General features: G+C 45.9%; 1 protein-coding gene across 2 annotated transcripts; it reads right to left on the bottom strand.

Annotated features, from left to right (window-relative positions):
* Positions 1-8564: 8564 nt before the first annotated feature.
* Y14 (RNA-binding (RRM/RBD/RNP motifs) family protein) lies at positions 8565-12561 on the bottom strand. Of its 2 annotated transcripts, XM_048711927.2 has the most exons (4): positions 12174-12559; positions 10880-11016; positions 10517-10662; positions 8565-8886 (listed from the first exon to the last, which is right to left on the bottom strand). In XM_048711927.2, the coding sequence occupies exons 1-4, from the start codon at positions 12466-12468 to the stop codon at positions 8835-8837; spliced, it is 630 nt and encodes a 209-aa protein (XP_048567884.2). In that variant the 5' UTR covers positions 12469-12559; the 3' UTR covers positions 8565-8834. The 2 variants fall into 2 exon arrangements, with proteins under 2 accessions (XP_048567884.2, XP_087403849.1); XM_087547723.1 differs by lacking the exon at positions 8565-8886 and having other exon boundaries at positions 10378-10662; positions 12174-12561.
* Positions 12562-17716: the final 5155 nt, after the last annotated feature.

Below are 17716 nucleotides of genomic sequence, written 5' to 3'. Positions count from 1 at the left end.
AAGTGTTTCTCTCATGGCGTTACCTTGCAATGTCTTCACATTTGGTTGTCTTCACATTTGGTTTGGCTTCCAACATGTCTTCATGATTATCTTCACTATGTTGATTGTATAGATATATATATATATATATATATGCTAGTGTTCTGTCCTCTACAGCATTCACTTATAGCTATGTCTTCGTGTTGAATCTTTTGAACTAAGTGAATGTGATCGGACCCCAAACCTCTCTATGCTTTCTATCTCAAACTCTATCTCTCTAAGTCATATGCATTCTATTGAAACTGTCGAATGTCTTCACTGCGTCCTTGTCAGCAGAAGATATAGAGACAACCATAAAGTCTGTTTTCAATGCTCATTCCTCCACATAAAATCCGGAGAAGTAGGAACGACCGCCCGATAATCCAGGCGTGCGTGGGATGTGGAACTACCCCCAAAATACCGCATAATGGCCACGTACTACTCAAATACGAATCGCCAGGGGCACCTGAGTAATAGCGCAGTGCCGCCCCTGCGCCTATAAATTCACACTTACCGCGGTCATTATCTCCTTCTTCCACCCTCGCACGAACCCTAGCGCCACCGCTAGCTCTCGACGACGCCGGCGACGAAGCGCTTCGCTGCCGCAACCTCTCCGACGCCGTCTTCACGCCGATCGCGGACATCGTCCTCTCCGCAGTCGCCGTAGGTGTCTTCCGTCGCCAAGTTAGGGCACGGAGGATTGAACTGCTCGGCATCATCTCCCACTTCGTCTAGCAGTTCCAAGTGTGGTAAATAAAACGTCTTTTTACAGCCCCTTTTGATCCCATGGTTCTGTCACTTTCTACCATAAGAAGTTTTTCTTCACACAAGTTAGATCTCTCAATCTGCATCTCATAACATGCCTAGTATATTCACTTGTGCTTCATGAAGTAGTTAGATTCCTCACTTGTACTGATCTGTGGGTTCGTACAAATCTGGAACCAACTTCTTTTCTATGAGTGAATGTCTTCGCACGATGAGGTCAATGTCTTCTAAACTGATTTATCTTCAAAATCTTCTGAGAATGTATATGACCTCTTCCCCTTCCCTCGCACCTTAATGCTGTCACAGGTACATGTCCGTGGGAGAATCCTTTGGTTCTCATAGTCTGCATTCATTTGCAGAGTTTTTACAGCAACACATAAATTCTCCTGAAGCCAGTTCCTGTTAGTCCAGCAAAAGAAAGCCTTTGAAGCCTTTGAAAGTTTTGAAGCCTTTCAAGTTAAAGTTTATGGCTTCAGAAGCAGCAGCAAGGAAGGGGGGCAGACAGAGACGTGGAGGAACATCCAAAGATCTGCCTGATGACCTGGCAGAAATGTATAAAACAGATCTTGAAGAGAATTATGGGCAGCACAAGACCAGAATTCAATGGATTCGACGCTACTGGGCAGAACAATGGTTCAAATACCGCTTCACAACCCAAGAGTATGCTGAGAAAAGTGCCATCAAGAAACCGTGGGAGGACATCCTTTACAAGAACCTTGTACCCAGGTCCAGAGATGAAGCTATTGCCCAAAGCTTCTACCCATGCATGGTTCGAGGACCACTGCCTGATGATGCACATCCGTCGTCACTACTCTGGTGTCGTGACGACAATCTGTTCAAGCGCAACTTCCAGTTTGCCAAACAATCAGCGAAGCAGAACAAGAAGAAATTTGGGTTAGACTTCAACCCTGGTCCCTCAGCACCAAGGGTAGATGGCACACGCGAAGCAGAACCCAATGTCATCGGTCCGTTTGCCAACCTCGAAGGCCTCATCACCTACATCTTGGTTCAAGGGACTGCAGTGAATGAGCCTGCAGCTGACACTGAGTCTGATGAAGCGCCTGCAGTGCCTGCAGTGGTGAAGCCTAAGCAGTCTAAGAAGCCAAAAGCTTCAAAGCCGGCCCCTTCACCAAAAATCTCAAGGGCGAAGCCATTGACAACTGCACCTCTTGAAGACAGTGTGTAGACTGAAGACGTATCCCGCGTCTCCAAGCCCCAGAAGGCCAAGATGCCTAAGCCACACACCGGCAAAGAGCTCACAGCTGCTGCCATTCTGCGCAGCGAAGCCATTGATCCGTCAAGTGATGAAGATCTTGGAGATGACGCTCTCGGGAAGCTCATCAAGAGCAAAGAAGAAGCTGAAATATTCAACAATCTGCCTCTCTTTGATGTTGCCATCATCCACGACTTCATTGATGAGTGGTTTGCCTCCCCCAATATCAGCTTCGAAGATCTGCAGCTGCCCGTTGGCCTCAGCGTCGCCTTCCAAGGCGCTATTGCTTCAGAACTTGCAATTGCCCAGCGCATTGTTGAACTGAAGCAGAAAATTGATTATGAAAAGGCTCAGTTCAAGAAGCATGTGGCCAAGCTCAGCGTGCAAGAAGTGAAGAGCTTCAAGATCATGATGCACGAGCTCAAGGAAAACTTTTTGAAGAAGCGTGCAGAAGCTCAAGGTTCACGTGAGCGGATGAAGTCTCTAGCTGAGAGATGTGTGCAAGCCTACAATGAGGCTGAGAAGCGCAAGGCACTTGGGCGTCCTGGCATCGACCCCAAGATGGCCGCAAAGAAAAAGAAGAACACTGTTCCAGCTGAACCAGAGGCATCAAGGCAGGAAGCAGTTCCGCTTGTCTTCCCAACTGCAACGACTGGCTCGAAGCCAAAGAGCCGGTCAACAGCTTCAGAGCTCAAGAAGACAAGAACTGCTGAGGCTGAAGCCCGGAAGCGGAAAAGCTCTGAAGCCTCTCCTACTGCTCCCAGCAAGAAGAAAAGAAAGCCCAAGAAATCTCGGGCTGCTCCCACAGAGCCCTTGATAGTTGAACCTATTTCTATGGTTCACCCGAACGCAGAACGACAACTGACAGTTCATGAGCCTACTTCCACAGAGGCTCCTGAAGCTGAAGACATACCAGCAGTCGACCCCATCGCTGCTGAAGACATTGGTCATCAGGACAATGTACAAGATGATGCAGCCCTTCCCCAGTATGAACACAGCGAAATCATCAGCATTGGTCGTCCTCTGACGCCAATTGCACAAGATGCGTCATGGGCGGATCGCCCTCAAGAGGAAGAAGACTTTGAGGCCCAGCCCACTCCAACCCCACAGGCGTCGTCTGCATTCCGCAGGCTTCGCAGAGGTCCAAGGCCTCAAGTCTATGCTGAAGACATTCCGGCTGCATCAGCCGAAGAAAATGAAGAAGTACCACAAGATCCTACTCCCCCGCTACACCATGAAGCAGTTCTCCAGGAGAACGTGCCTAAGTCTGACCCTCCAGCTAGTCAAGTGGAGGCTGAAAATATTGAGGCTGCCACAACCAACACTGAAGCCAATGTGGAGCCCTCCCCACCAAAAGCTTCAGAAGACAGCAAAGCTACTGATCCAGACACTTCTGTTCCTGAGTCTGCTGCAGGTCCTCAATTTGATTACCATGTTGAGCATAGGCCTCATGTCCAGAAGCCAGTCCCACGGCTGCCGAGGTTCCCAGGTCCTGCATCAGCACCTGGGTCCTTTAACATCAATAGCTTCATGGCAGATAATACATTCTTCAACAGCTCCAAGAACCCCTATTCAAGGGAAAGGATTTCATCAGATAGGTTCTGGAGCTATCCTCAGCGCAGCTACTATTCATGCATCCTATACAACCAAGGTCGCATCTTCCCGCACAAGCGCCTTGATGTTGAAGCCATTGCTGGTCTGCCATGTTTAGAGGAAGCATTGGATTGCTTCAAGCAAGTGGGTCTGCTGCAGTTTGTGACTGATGAAGAGCACTGGAATGAAGAGCTTCTGCTGCAATTCTATGCCACCCTCCACATCAAAGGATACAACAGAGATCCGAAGACTTGGACCCTGGAGTGGATGACCGGCAATGTCCATCACGAAGCCAATGCATTTGATATCATTGAGCTCACCGGCCTGCCCACTCCTGGCGAATTCTTCGAGGAAGGCTGTCCACTACACACTGAAGCTCTTGAGAGCATATTCCAGAGGCCTGAACCGAATATGAGTCAGATGCTCTCCATGATGAAGCCGTTGCCCCTCGATGCTCCTTATCCAACAGAGTTCTTCGTTGAAGACTTTGAGTACCTGCCACGAACCATCTATCACATTATCCGGCGGACTCTCTGGCCTATCAAAGGGCACTCTCCAAATGCCAAGATCGAGGGTGCAATGAAAACTCTGATATTCTGTATCCTTCATGGCAAATGCTTCGACGCACAGGACTTTTTCATACGCCAACTTGCTGCATCTGGCTCAGATTTACTTGGTTTGAAGTTCTATGCTCATTGGGTAATGAGACTGATCAAGCTTCATTCTGCGATCTCATATCAGCCCTCAGCCCGCAACCATCGGATCTTCTTGCCAGATGTGGATACCTCTGCTGAAGCCATCTATGCTGAACCTGCCAAGCAACCTTTGAGTCTTCAGAATGCAGAACACCAGAGCTTCACTCAAAACGTTGAAGGTGTTGAAGCCATCTCCAGGGTGTATCCTTTGGCTGGCACTACACGTGCACCACACCCGGCTTCAACTGAAGCCACTGATAGTGCAACTGCTTCAAGACCCAAGAAGCGCGCTCGTGTTCTCACTGACCGAGAGCTTCTTGTGGCCCTTCATCAAAAACAAGATAGGCATCATGACTGGATAAAGCGACAGATGAAAAGCCTCTTGGTGGATGTTAATCGTCTTCGAAATCTTGCCACCAAGAATGCCTTCGTTACCCATGAAACCTGTCGTCGTACATGGAAAGGGCTATCAATGATGTGCACTGAAGCTGAACTTGAAGAGGATGGCTTCACTGAGCGATTCAAGTTTGACACCACACCTCCTAGAAGGGCTGTGATGCGAAGCACACCATCACTTGAAGACTCTGAGTTTTCTTCATCTGCTGCCACAGTCACTGCCAGAATCATTGATGAAGAAGACGATGCTACCTCACCACCACCTGCTTCAGCACCTCCAAGCTCTTCTGCACCGCCAAACACCTCCAACGACCCTGCTGCTCCTAGGAACGAGTAGACACTCTATGTCTTCAAACCTTTTTGGTCCTTACTGACAAAAGGGGGAGAAGCATATGGGTTGATAGTCTTCAAGCGGGTCAATATGGGCGGGTGCTTTATGTTTTGTTATATTTTGCTTCGTGCTTACAACTCTTGTTTTACATTTGGTTCTTATGAGTTGTAGCACTTAAACCAGATGGTCGTCTGCTACTTGTTTGCCACTCTGTTTTGTGAAGATAAATTCCGCATGTGCGACGATAAATTCCGCACTTATCCCATTCTGCAGACGTCCATTTTCCATTATGCATGTCATTATCTTCATATATCTTCACATGCATAGTGGATTGTCATCATAAGCTGAAGTGGATCTCCACAAGTACAACCTGCCATGTGCATTTGCATTCCAAAAGCAAATTAACTTGTATGCACATCTTCAGGGGGAGCCCTTGCAACTTATGAAGACAATTCCTTATCCTTTACAATTTCACAGACTATATTCCCCGTTGAAAACTTCAACTGGTTTGTCATCAATCACCAAAAAGGGGGAGATTGTAAGTGCATCTAGTGCCACCCCTAGTTGGTTTTGGAGTATTGACGACAAACCTAGTTGAGGGACTAATGTGTTTGTGAGAATTGCAGGATAACACAGGTAGAAGTCCCTCATTGATTCGATTTTACTACCAGAGATGACCCCTAAAAATGTATGAAGACATTGAAGTCAAAAGTGGTATATGAAGATATTCACATTGAAGACTATGACAAAAGAAGACACGTTATGAAGCCTATGGAGCTCGAAGACTTAGATCTTTCGTAGTTCTTTTCCTTTGTGTTGAGTCATAGGAACCACCGTACTGTTAAGTGGGGTCCAGAAGAACCAGTTAGAATGACTGAAGTGATGCCTAAACCAAAAACCTATGTCTTCGAGTGAAGACAATGAGAGCGAATCTTGTCCAGAGCTGGACAAGTCAGCTTTGCTTGTAGCCCAAGTAAAGTTGCCATGAGAGTTTGAAATCTGACCGTTGAGACACGTGTCAGTTCCTTAGTGACCCAGGGTCATTTCGGACAAATCAGGTCAGGTTGCCAAGTGGCTATAAATAGCCCACCCCCTACAACCCTAAACGGTTGGCTGCTCAGATTTCAGTGCACGGCTTTTGTCGTTTGAGAGCAACCCACCTCGAAGCCTTTGAGAGAGAGAATTCCTTGCGAGGATAAAGCCCTAACCACCCAGAGCCAGAGAACATTGGGCATCACTTAAGTCTTCTTGTCTATGTGATCTGAAGACTTATTACACTTGAGGACCGTGCATCCTCCAGACGGTTAGGCGTCGCTCAGAGCATCCAAGAGACATTGTGGATTGCCAGTGAACGAAGTCTGTGAAGGTTTGGGAGTCTACCTTGAAGACTTACCAGAGTGATTGGGCGAGGACTAAGTGACCTTAGCTCAAGGAGAATACGGTGAGGACTTGGTGTCCTAAGCTGCGTGTTCAGGACTGGGTGTCCGGGACTGTGTGTCCTAAGGTTTAAATACCTAGACGCTCCAACCAGACGTACAGTTGTCACAGCAACTGGAACTGGTCCAACACATCATTGTCTTCAACGAGTCACTGGTTTCATCTTCACTTCCTCTTACTTACTGTTACTCATTGTGAAGCCATTGCATGCTTGCTATATCTTTTGTCTTCACAACGTAACTGTATGATTTGTTTGGCTTCATAACTTCTTCCTACCTGATCCTTATTACACTATAGCTACTTGTCATTGTGCTTTCACTCTATTGAATACTTGACCATGGCTTGCCTAGTGTAATCTAACTTCCGCTACATAGTGATAGGCATATCTCTACTGTTTGTCTTCATAACTTCCACGTTTTGAAGACTTTCATAAAAATCGCCTATTCACCCCCCCTCTAGTCGATATAACGCACTTTCAGGCTGGAGGACGGGAGCGAGCTCCAGACGAAGAGGAAAAGGGAGAGGAGGATCTGGACGTCGGGTAGGGCCTCGGCTGCCATGGCCATGGAGCTCTCGACTTGCATCGGCAGAGATGGCTCGCCGCACACAAGCTGCTCGACACAATGCTCCATAGAAATAGAGATGGGATGAAGATGACCATGTAGTCAATGACAGGCGGGGCCCGCGGCTCATCTGCCACCTCAGCTAGTCAAAGGTTTTTTGTGTGCTTGGTATTTGCCACGCCATCCCGACTGACGGGCCCCACCTGTCGGTTTCACCGTTTTCTCGACTAAATTCGAGTATCAGTGCTCCGCGTTACGCATTAGGCGCAAAACCGGTGGTTTTTTGTGACCTGGTCCAAATGTGGTATCAAGTTGTTACCCTAGCCCATAATGTGGTGGTTTTCGGTAAATAACTCGCGTGCTACCGATGCTAGAATTGGCTACCGCGGATGTTGGAACCGTGCGCTACAACTGCAGGCACGTATCCCAAGGAACTTGGTAGGGGAGCTACAACCAGTGCACCAATTGCTACCGTTGGCGCCATTTTTTGCTGGAAATAGAGAGCAGGGGTCGCGATCGGCGCTCAATGGAGCAGCAACCAGCAGCGTCAAATGCTATGAATCGGTGTCGTCGGTTTTTTTCCTGCAGGAACCAGAGAAAGTAGGGGATGTCACCGTCACACGGAGGAGCTGCGACCAGCATCATAAAATGCTACGATCGGCGGGTGAGAAAGCTACAACCAGCTTTTGAAAAAGTTTCAACCCGAGACGAGGCAACCGCAAAATGTTGCAACCAGCGGCCAAGAAAGCTTCAACCGGCTGCGGCGACAACAAAAATTGCATGGCGAAGCAATGGGTGATGCGACAGGCACGTGGCATGCTACGACAATGACTGGTGGCAATGTTGGAACCCCACACAGCGATGTTGCAACCAAGAGGGTGAAGGCAAAGCGAGCTGCAAGGCCATGCAGCTCGGCCTACAATGAGGGCAACTGGCTGTGCGGTGACAAACTACGTGTTCGCGCAAGTCGACGAACACAGAAGGTAGCTCTTAAAAAGCATGGTTAATAGTATAGCCAACAATCGGCTACATGAATTTGCCATGTCACTTATAGTCAATTTTATAACCCACTCATACAATAGTTAGTCATACTAGTATACTACTCCCTCCGTTCCTAAATATTTGTCTTTCTAGACATTTCAACAAATGACTACATACGAAGCAAAATGAGTGAATCTACACTCTAAAATAAGTCTACATTCATTTGTATCTTGTGACCATTTGAAATGCCTAGAAAGACAAATATTTAGGAACGGAGGGAGTACATCAATATATGACCCACATGTTTCTCAGAGTGTTGGAGATCATGTTAAAGCCCACTTCTCTTCTCTCTCATCCAACTCAGCAAAAATATATTATTTAAAGTATTACAGCCTACCTACATTACCTCATCGTACTTGCTCTTATGCTTAGCGAAATTGCAATGCTCAATAAAGGCCTGATGGGACCCAGTAAACTGACAAGCAGGCATGTGGCATAAGTGAAGAAAAGAAAAACAGAAGTCTATCAAACAAGTTGGGCAGATGAGTAAAAAATAATGATAGAAGAAATAATAATACAAATTACCCATCTTCAAGTTCATTAAATTGTGGCACAAACATTCCAATCCAACACATCACGGATCCAACATCAAAGGCTACAATTGTCTCAAACTGGCAAGCCAAACTTCAACAGCAAACATGGCTCCATCCACCAAAGGAAGGACCTTGAAGATGCCATACAACTACTACCGGAAATTGGTACAGAGAGACAAGGGCCGCCGTCAAATTACGATAAGACAAGCAAACAACTGAAAGCCCATGATTCTCGCACTCCCGTCGCTCCTAAGGGTATCTTCTCCTTGGTGGGCTCCTTGAGCGATTAGGCCTCGGTGATCTGAAATGAACACAGTACAAACTCAAGTATTATATTCTGTTCTGAGAGCTGTGTAAAGAACATACTGAACTATGTATGCATTTGGTCGGTGACTCGGATTCAGACTATGATTAAAAAGTGAAACAAAGACAAGAAAAGCATAGCCAAGGTAAAACTAGGAAATATTGGAAGAAATAAATCATATGTACAAGCCAATGTATAATTAAAATCCATGAAATCATATTACATAGCCAAAAGCACTTGGCCAAAATTTAACTGAAATCCCCTATGATTAACTACTGTAGAAATACTCCCTCCGTCCTAAAATAACTAACTTTAGTACAAAGTTGTACTAAGCTTGAGACACTTATTTTCGGACGGAGAGAGTACTACATTATTACTTGGGGAATCTCAGCAGATATTAGAAAAGAAGTGCATAAAGCAGAGGGGGGAAAACTACTTGTTCGGGAGAGTACAAAAGGAATAAAGGATAACTTGTGTAATTAACCAGGGACCTCATATAACATACTTAATCTGGCATTCCTCCAAGGATGTGTTATGAATGAAGTGAACCCCAACCCCTCAGATTAAAGCATTTCAAGAACTTGAAAACCAGCCAGGAAAAATCTTCTTGGGATTATACTAAGCATGCAAGAAGAGTTCAGAAGGTACATAACTTCATCCAATTACTAACAACTAAGTTTAGCAAACTTATAATTTAGATTTATAATTTTTATTCCTAATGTTCTTTTTATCATAATGATTTGGTGGTTTTCAGTTGGGTGGCCAGTACACGTTTAAGCAAAGTACCAAACCAAAACTAACTTCATCAAACTAGGTTTAGCAAACTTAAGCTAGCATGTTTGGCAACATTTGGGAAGGGGAATGGGAATTTAGAGTAGGGAGTTCTATTGAGATTAGACATGGGATGAGTCATTTTATCCCAATCCTCCGTTTGGCGCATGATAGGAATTATGTGTGAGAATTTGAGGAGAAACTGTATTCTGTTGTTTGGTTTGTGGGAATTGACGAGGGACTAGACAAGGAAGTTAACATAAGTTATGATAAAGGGTTAAGATTGACTCACTAAAACAAAACAATTCCCTTCCAACTCCCCCCCCCCCCCCCTGTTAATAAAACGGTGGGAGTTGGAGTCTCAAGTCCCATGACTATTCCCATATGAATTCCCAATCCCCCTAACCAAACAATAGATTTGAAGTCTCATACCCCTTCAATTCCCATTCCCTAGCTCGTTCCCTAGCTCTAACTACCCCCAAGCAAACACGCTGTAGATTTATATTCTTCATTCCTAGTCTAATTTTTTTATCATAATTTAGAATGATTTGCTCTCCCCACTTTCAACTCTCAAGTAAGCGTCTGGTGACATTTCACCCGAGCAGTCTGTGCGCCAAAATCTAGAGCTGGCTCCTGCTTTAGTGCTTGCCTAAAAGCCTCATATATGGATGATAATTATGGCCAGTTGGACACTAATTTGTAGTTCAGAGTACCTAAGCAACGTTTTTATCACTATATCTGGAAGGTTCTCACAAATATATTGGGCAAATCAAACCTGTAGCTGTCATGCCTGCAGTTTCCTTCTAACATAACCAAAAAAAAAAGAACTAAATACGAAAGCTCACATAAACCATACCTCTTCCGAGTACTTCTCTGTTTGACAGGGCCATTACTAAATGCCCAGTCAACACTTATTATCTGCGATAGAAGCTCAGTTCCGTCTGATTCTCTTATTGCACGCTTGGCTTGCTCAAAGTTCTCATACTCAATTAGAGCATATCCCTGCATAGGAGAAGGGAAGCCACACATATATTAAGGAGGGGATAAGAAAGGATGCAAGCAAACCCTGTTCTTATTCTATGGATGACAAACTATGCTGCCTGTCTTACTCATAATTAAGGAATAGCCTGAGGATTTCACGAGTGCAAAACTAGAAAACAAAACTAAACCGAATGGCATCACCGCAAAATGTAAGGACTAGAGGTGGTAGGAAGCATACCTTCACAAATCCAGTCCGGCGATCCAAATTCAAATGCAAGTTCTTGACCTGACCATAATCCCCGAAAATATTATGGAGGTCCTCCTCCTGAGCTTCTTCATGAACTCCAGTAACCAGTACAATCCACCCTTCAATGGCTGTACACAAGGCAAAGCATACAAGAAAATAACTCCATTAGTGACAATTTCTGCAAGGAAATACACATTGAAAAGGACAGCGTCCAGAAATGCAGTTGCAGTTATTTAGTTACTAATAGTATATTATTTGATTCATTGCTTTATACAAAGCAAGCTTTGGTATGAGCAGAAAATAGCAACGGGAGTATGTCATGCAACACTTCGCTAATAGAACTCAACAGAAGTTGAGACTAAAAATATTCAAAGGTTTTGTGGATGTATGGCAATCAAGCACCATCAATTGCATAATGAAAAATAATACAGAATGTTAAGGGGAATGCTGGTTGGAAAGACAGAGAAATAGGATAATGAGAAACATATGGTCTGCTTGGGAAGATAAGCGAAGAAAGCTCTAAGGTTTCCCTTCCTGCATTCAGAGCTTATCAATTCGTACCAAGCTTATTGGAGGAACTGAATGTTAAGGGGACTATTAATTTAATTATGTAATGAAAAATAATACAGAAGACAACGCCCTAAGTCATGACCGTTCACATCACAAGAAGTAAGATAGCCACAGCTTCAATCAAAGAACAACCTCAGCAGTCAAGCACATTAAAAAAATCTTTTTCACAAACAAAAAATAATCATCCCAGCAAACCAACTCACGGGCTGCAATTAAAAGTAACCCACAGTCTCAAGCAGAAAACGAATCCTGAGGCAAACATCCAAAAAGAATCGTATTTATGCTCCACGCTGGTCACTAAAATGTAGGATGAAACGGTTCAGAGATCTACACTAAAATCATAGGTAAACAATCTTGGTAAACTATGAACACGCAGCAATTTCCAACCCCAAGGAAACCAGCCGACCAAATCGCCCAAAGCATCCATCTGCATATCTACATTGCTCAAGAAAAAGGCAATCTATAGCAGCAAGGAACCCAAATATCTCCTTGCCGTACGCAGCAGCCCATGGGCATCGGAAGAAACCTATCAAGACGGGATCTTTGCAGTGCCTTGGCATTCAGATCTCGTTCCTCAAACAGCAAAACTAACACGTCGAAGAAGAAAACATACTAGGTTACCAGACCTACGCGAGCGTCAGACCACGCCGCCCTACCTGACTAGAAATCTTCTTATCGGGAAACACGGGAGGGAGGGACAGGGATGGAGACGTACAGCGCACGGGTCCAGGGCCGCCATCGGAGGCGAGGGCGTCGAAGCCAGAGCGGCCTGCGCCAGCTAACCGCGAGTCGCGGTGCGCGGACGAGGAGTTAGGGTCCTCGCGGAAGCCGCGCCCCTTAGTCTTACGCGGGGCATCGTCGTCGCCGCCGCCGCCCCCTGCGATGGTAGATCGGAGGCGGGGAGCGGGGGCCGGCGAGGGTTCGATGGCACCCTCCTCGTCCATGAGATCGTCGTCGTCGGAGTCGAAGTCGACCGCCTCCACGTCCGTGTTCATCGCCGCCGCCGCCATCGCTGCAGCCGCCGCCGGTGTTGGTTTTGGGTCTGGGTTCGGATCGGGAGGGGCGAGACCTACTGGGGTTTGGGCCTTCGGGGTTTGCACGTCGGGTTATCTTCTCTCTCTCTTTTCAGAAACACCCTTGACAGTACTGGAAACATGCTAATCCCTACAAGAACACGGATTTGCTAGCAAAAGTAACTCTCTATTCCCTCCAAGTTTTCTTTAGACTAGTCACAATGAAAATAACTTAACTAGTAACATCACACATTACAATACAAGATTGCTTATGTGGCAGTTAATTAATGAGGAGAGAGAGATTTATGGTAACTTATGTAGTTACTATAACATCACACATTTCAAGGCATAATGAGTCTATGGCCTAATAAATGAACTATTTCATGATACGACTCATATGTTACTATCCACTATGGAGGTAGTAACATAGACTAATAACATCGACAAGTTACTACTCTATGTTACTCCTCACTGTGAGCAGTCTAACACGGTACAATCGCATCGAATGTAAATCTAGTGGAAACCGGACATTCAGCGAAAACAAGAGAACTTGATCTTGTATCATTGGATAAATAATGTGCAATGCGAGAAGGGAGGATGAGGATGTACAAATTTCAAACTGAACCCCGCGAGAATCCTCTCCATCGGTACGGAAACATCTTGAGGCTGAGTCGTCCCGTACCTTTCCACGATTCGGTTTCCTTTCTCTTCCTTACCATGAGAATCTAGGGTTAGGAGACGAGCCGGCGAGCAGCGTGGGTGATTCCTCCCTAGTGATTGTCCCGCCAACAGTGGCAGCCCTCCTTCGAGCGTTCCGTGTTGGGTCGGCGGTCAGCGAGCGGCACGAATGATTCCTCTTAGCGATTGTCCGGCCAACCATGCGGGTACTCGTCTGAGCGTTTCTTAGTGGCGTCGTACTGGATCTAGGACCCCATGTATGAGGATAGTTTTGTACCCTTCATATTTTCTACTTTGCCCCATTCTCTTTTATCTCGTGGCTCATGCAGTTTTGTACCCTTCATATTTTCTACTTTGCCCCATTCTCTTTTATCCCGTGGCTCATGTAGTGCTTCCCTCTTCTCTAGATTGGCTAGATTTGCAAAGCAAACGAAGGAGGGGACAAAGTCGTGGCTCATTGGGTTGTCTCCTCCAAGATCAGCACATCCTTTATCCGAAGAGTGCAAATCTAGTGGAAACCGGACATTCAACGAAAACATGGAAACTTGATCTTGTACCATTGGATAAAAATGTGCAATGCGAGAAGGAAGGATGTACGAATTGCAATCTAAACCCCGCAAGAATCCTCTACATCGGTACGGAAACATCTTGAGACTGAGTTGTCCCATACCTTTCCACGATTCGATTTCCTTTCTCTTCCTTACCATGGGAATCTAGGGTTAGGAGACGAGCCAACAAGCAGAGCGGGTGATTCTGTTGGGGAACGTTGCATGGGAAACAAAAAAATTCCTATGCTCACCAATATCAATCTAGGAGATGACCATCTACGAGAGGAGAGATTGCATCTATATACCCTTGTAGATCGCTAAGCGGAAGCGTTAAGAAATGCGGTTGATGTAGTCGAACGTCCTCGCGATCCAATCATGATCCGTCCCGCGAACTCCCGATCCAAGTGCCGAACGGACGGCACCTCCGCGCTCAACACACGTACGGATTGATGACACCTTCACCTCTTCGATCCAGTGAGCGATTGTGAAGTAGTAGCTCGAGTCCTCCGGCAGCACGACGGCGTGGTGGCGGTGGTGGTGGAGAAATCTCGGCAGAGCTTCGCTAAGCACTATGGAGAAGAAGATGACTACGAGAGAGAGGGAGGGCAGCCCCGTGGCATAGATGGGCGCGGCTGCCCTCCCTCTACCCCTCTATATATAGGGGGAGGGAGGAGGAGGGGCGCCCTAGGGTTCCCTAGGGGGGCGACGTGTTGGGAATCGTTGCATGGAAAAGAAAAAAATTGTACGCACACGCAATGATCTATCCATGGAGATACATAGCAACGAGAGGGAGAGTGTGTCTACGTACCCTCGTAGACCGTAAGCGGAAGCGTTTCACAACGCGGTTGATGTAGTCGAACTTCTTCTAGCTCCGACCGATCAAGCACCGAACATACGGCACCTCCGAGTTCTGCACACGTTCAGCTCGATGATGTCCCTCGCCTTCTTGATCCAGCAAGGTGTCGAGGTAGTTTATGAGTTCCGTCAGCACGACGGCGTGATGACGGTGATGTTGAAGTGATTTTCCCTTGGCCCATTAAGCCCATATCTTTTTCGAGGGGTGCCCGGAACCCCTTCCGGTGACCCTATATGTACCCGATACTCTCCGGAACACTTCTAGTGTTTGAATACCATCGTCCTATATATCAATCTTTACCTCTCAGCCATTTAGAGACTCCTCGTCATGTCCGTGATCTCATCCGGGACTCGAACAACATTCGGTCACCAAATCACATAACTCATATAATACTATATCGTCATCGAACGTTAAGTGTGCGGACCCTACGGGTTCGAGAACTATGTAGACATGACCGAGACACCTCTCCGGTCAATGACCAATAGCGGAACCTGGATGCTCATATTATCTCCTACATATTCTATGAAGATCTTTATCGGTCGAACCATTATGACAACATACACAATTCCCTTTGTCCATCGGTATGTTACTTGCCCGAGATTCGATCGTCGGTATCTTCATACCTAGTTCAATCTTGTTACCGGCAAGTCTCTTTACTCATTCCGTAATACATCATCCTGCAACTAACTCATTAGTCACTTTGCTTGCAAGGCTTCTTATGATGTGTATTACCGAGAGGGCCCAGAGATCCCTCTCCATTACTCAGAGTGACAAATCATAATCTCGATCAATGCCAACCCAACAAACACCTTCAGAGATACCTGTAGAGCATCTTTATAATCACCTAGTTACGTTGTGACGTTTGATAGCACACAAGGTACTCCTCCGATGTCCGGGAGTTGCATAATCTCATAGTCGAAGGAATATGTATTTGACATGAATAAAGCAATAGCAATAAAAACTGAACGATCATTATGCTAAGCTGACGAATGGGTCTTGTCCATCACATCATTCTCCTAATGATGTGATCCCGTTATCAAATGACAACTCATGTCCATGGTTAGGAAACCTTAACCATCTTTGATTAACAAGCTAGTCAAGTAGAGGCTTACTAGGGACACGGTGTTTGTCTATGTATTCACACATGTATCTGGGTCTCCGATCAATACAATTCTAGCATGAATAATAAACATTTATCATGAATAAGGAAATATAAAATAAAAACCCTATTATTGCTTCGAGGGCATATTTCCTTCACGACGACCACCATGGGAAAACCCTAGATGGGTTTTGGTGCGCCTGCCCCCGGGAGCCTTGGGCCCCAAGGCAAAGGGCGTGGCTGCCCTAGGGGAGCGCCCCCGCCCCTTCTGGTTACGTGGGAAAGGGTGAGTGGGCGCACAACCCCTTAGTGGGCTGGTTTTCCCCCTCCCCTTGGCCCATGGGCCCCCCACACTTGTCGGGGCCCCCCAAAACCCCTTTCGGTGATGCTGGTCATCACCCAGTACCCCCGGAACAATTCCGGACTCCAATACCCTTCGTCCAATATATCAATCTTCACCTCCGGACCATTTCGGAGTTCCTCGTCACGTTCGGGATCTTATACGGGACTCCGAACAACCTTCGGTAACCACCATAATGACTGAACTATACTTATATTGTCACCGAACATCAAGTGTGTAGACCCTGCGGGTTCGAGCACTATGCAGACATGGCCGAGACAACTCTATGGTCAATAACTAATAGCGGGACCTGGATGCCCATATTGGTTCCTACATATTCTATGAAGATCTTATCGGTCGAACCTCAAGGTCAAGGATTTTACTAATCCCGTATGCAGTTCCCTTTGTCCATCGGTATGTTACTTGCCCGAGATTCGATCGCCGGTATCTACATACCTAGTTCAATATCGTTATCGGCAAGTCTATTTACTCGTTCCGTAATACAAGATCACATGACAAACCCATTGCTCACATTGCTTGCAAGCTCATTGTGATGTTGTATTACCGAGTGGGCCCTGAGATACCTCTCCATCATACGGAGTGACAAATCCCAGTCTTGATCCATGCCAACTCAATAGACACCCTCGAAGATAGTTGTAGAGAACCTTTATAGTCACCCAGTTACGTTGCAACGTTTGGTACACACAAGGTACTCCTCCAGCGTCAGTGAGTTGCATGATCTCATGGTCATAGGGACATATACTTGACATGCAGAAAACGGTAGCAATAAACTTGACACGATCATATGCTACGTTTATAGTTTGGGTCTTGTCCATCACATCATTCTCCTAATGATGTGATCCCGTTATGAAATGACAACTCTTGTCTATGGCTAGAAAACCATAGACATCTTTAATCAACGAGCTAGTCCTGTACAGGCTTATTAGGGACATGTTGTTCTCTATGTATCCACACATGTATTTGAGTTTCCAGTCAATACAATTATAGCATGGATAATAAACGATTATCATGAACAAGGAAATATAATAATAACCACTTTATTATTGTCTCTAGGGCATATTTCCAACAGTCTCCCACTTGCGATAGAGTCAGTAATCTAGTATTACATGGTAATGAATCTAACACCCATAGAGTTCTAGTGTTGATCATGTTTTGCCCTTGGAAGAGGTTTAGTCAACGGATCTGCAACATTCAGATCCGTATGTATCTTGCGAATGTTTATGTCTTCCTCCTTGATGTAATCACGGATTGAATTGAAGCGTCGCTTTATGTCTTGGTCCTCTTGTGAAACCTTGGTTCCTTGGCTAGAGCAATGGCACCAGTGTTGTCACAAAATAGAGTCATCGGGTCCAGTGCACTGGGCACAACTCCAAGATCTGTCATGAACTGCTTCATCCAGACGCCTTCCTTCACTGCCTCCGAGGCAGCTATGTACTCTGCTTCGCATGTAGAATCAGCTACCACACTTCGCTTGGAACTGCACCAGCTTACCGCTCCCCCATTCAGAATGTATAAGTATCCGGTTTGAGACTTAGAGTCATCCGGATCAGTGTTAAAGCTTGCATCAACATAATCCTTTATGGCGAGCTCTTGATCACCTCCATAAACGAGAAACATTTCCTTAGTCCTTTTCAGGTACTTAGATATTCTTCACCGTTGTCGAGTGATCCACTCCTGAATTACTTTGAAACCTTCCGGCCATA

Source organism: Triticum urartu, chromosome 1A (assembly GCF_056163025.1).
Source record: "Triticum urartu cultivar PI428250 chromosome 1A, HENAU_Tu73, whole genome shotgun sequence".
Taxonomy (NCBI): Eukaryota; Viridiplantae; Streptophyta; class Magnoliopsida; order Poales; family Poaceae; genus Triticum; species Triticum urartu.
Note: the sequence above shows the minus strand (reverse complement) of the source record. Positions and strands in the feature narration are given on the sequence as shown.

Excerpts from the sequence above, each read along its gene's own strand:
- Y14 (XM_087547723.1), bottom strand. The coding sequence starts at position 12,468 with ATGGCGGCGGCGGCGATGAACACGGACGTGGAGGCGGTCGACTTCGAC. Across the intron at positions 11,017-12,173 it reads CGGCCCTGGACCCGTGCGCT|CCATTGAAGGGTGGATTGTA; the intron begins GTACGTCTCCAT and ends CCTTGTGTACAG. Across the intron at positions 10,663-10,879 it reads GCCGGACTGGATTTGTGAAG|GGATATGCTCTAATTGAGTA; the intron begins GTATGCTTCCTA and ends TCTCCTATGCAG.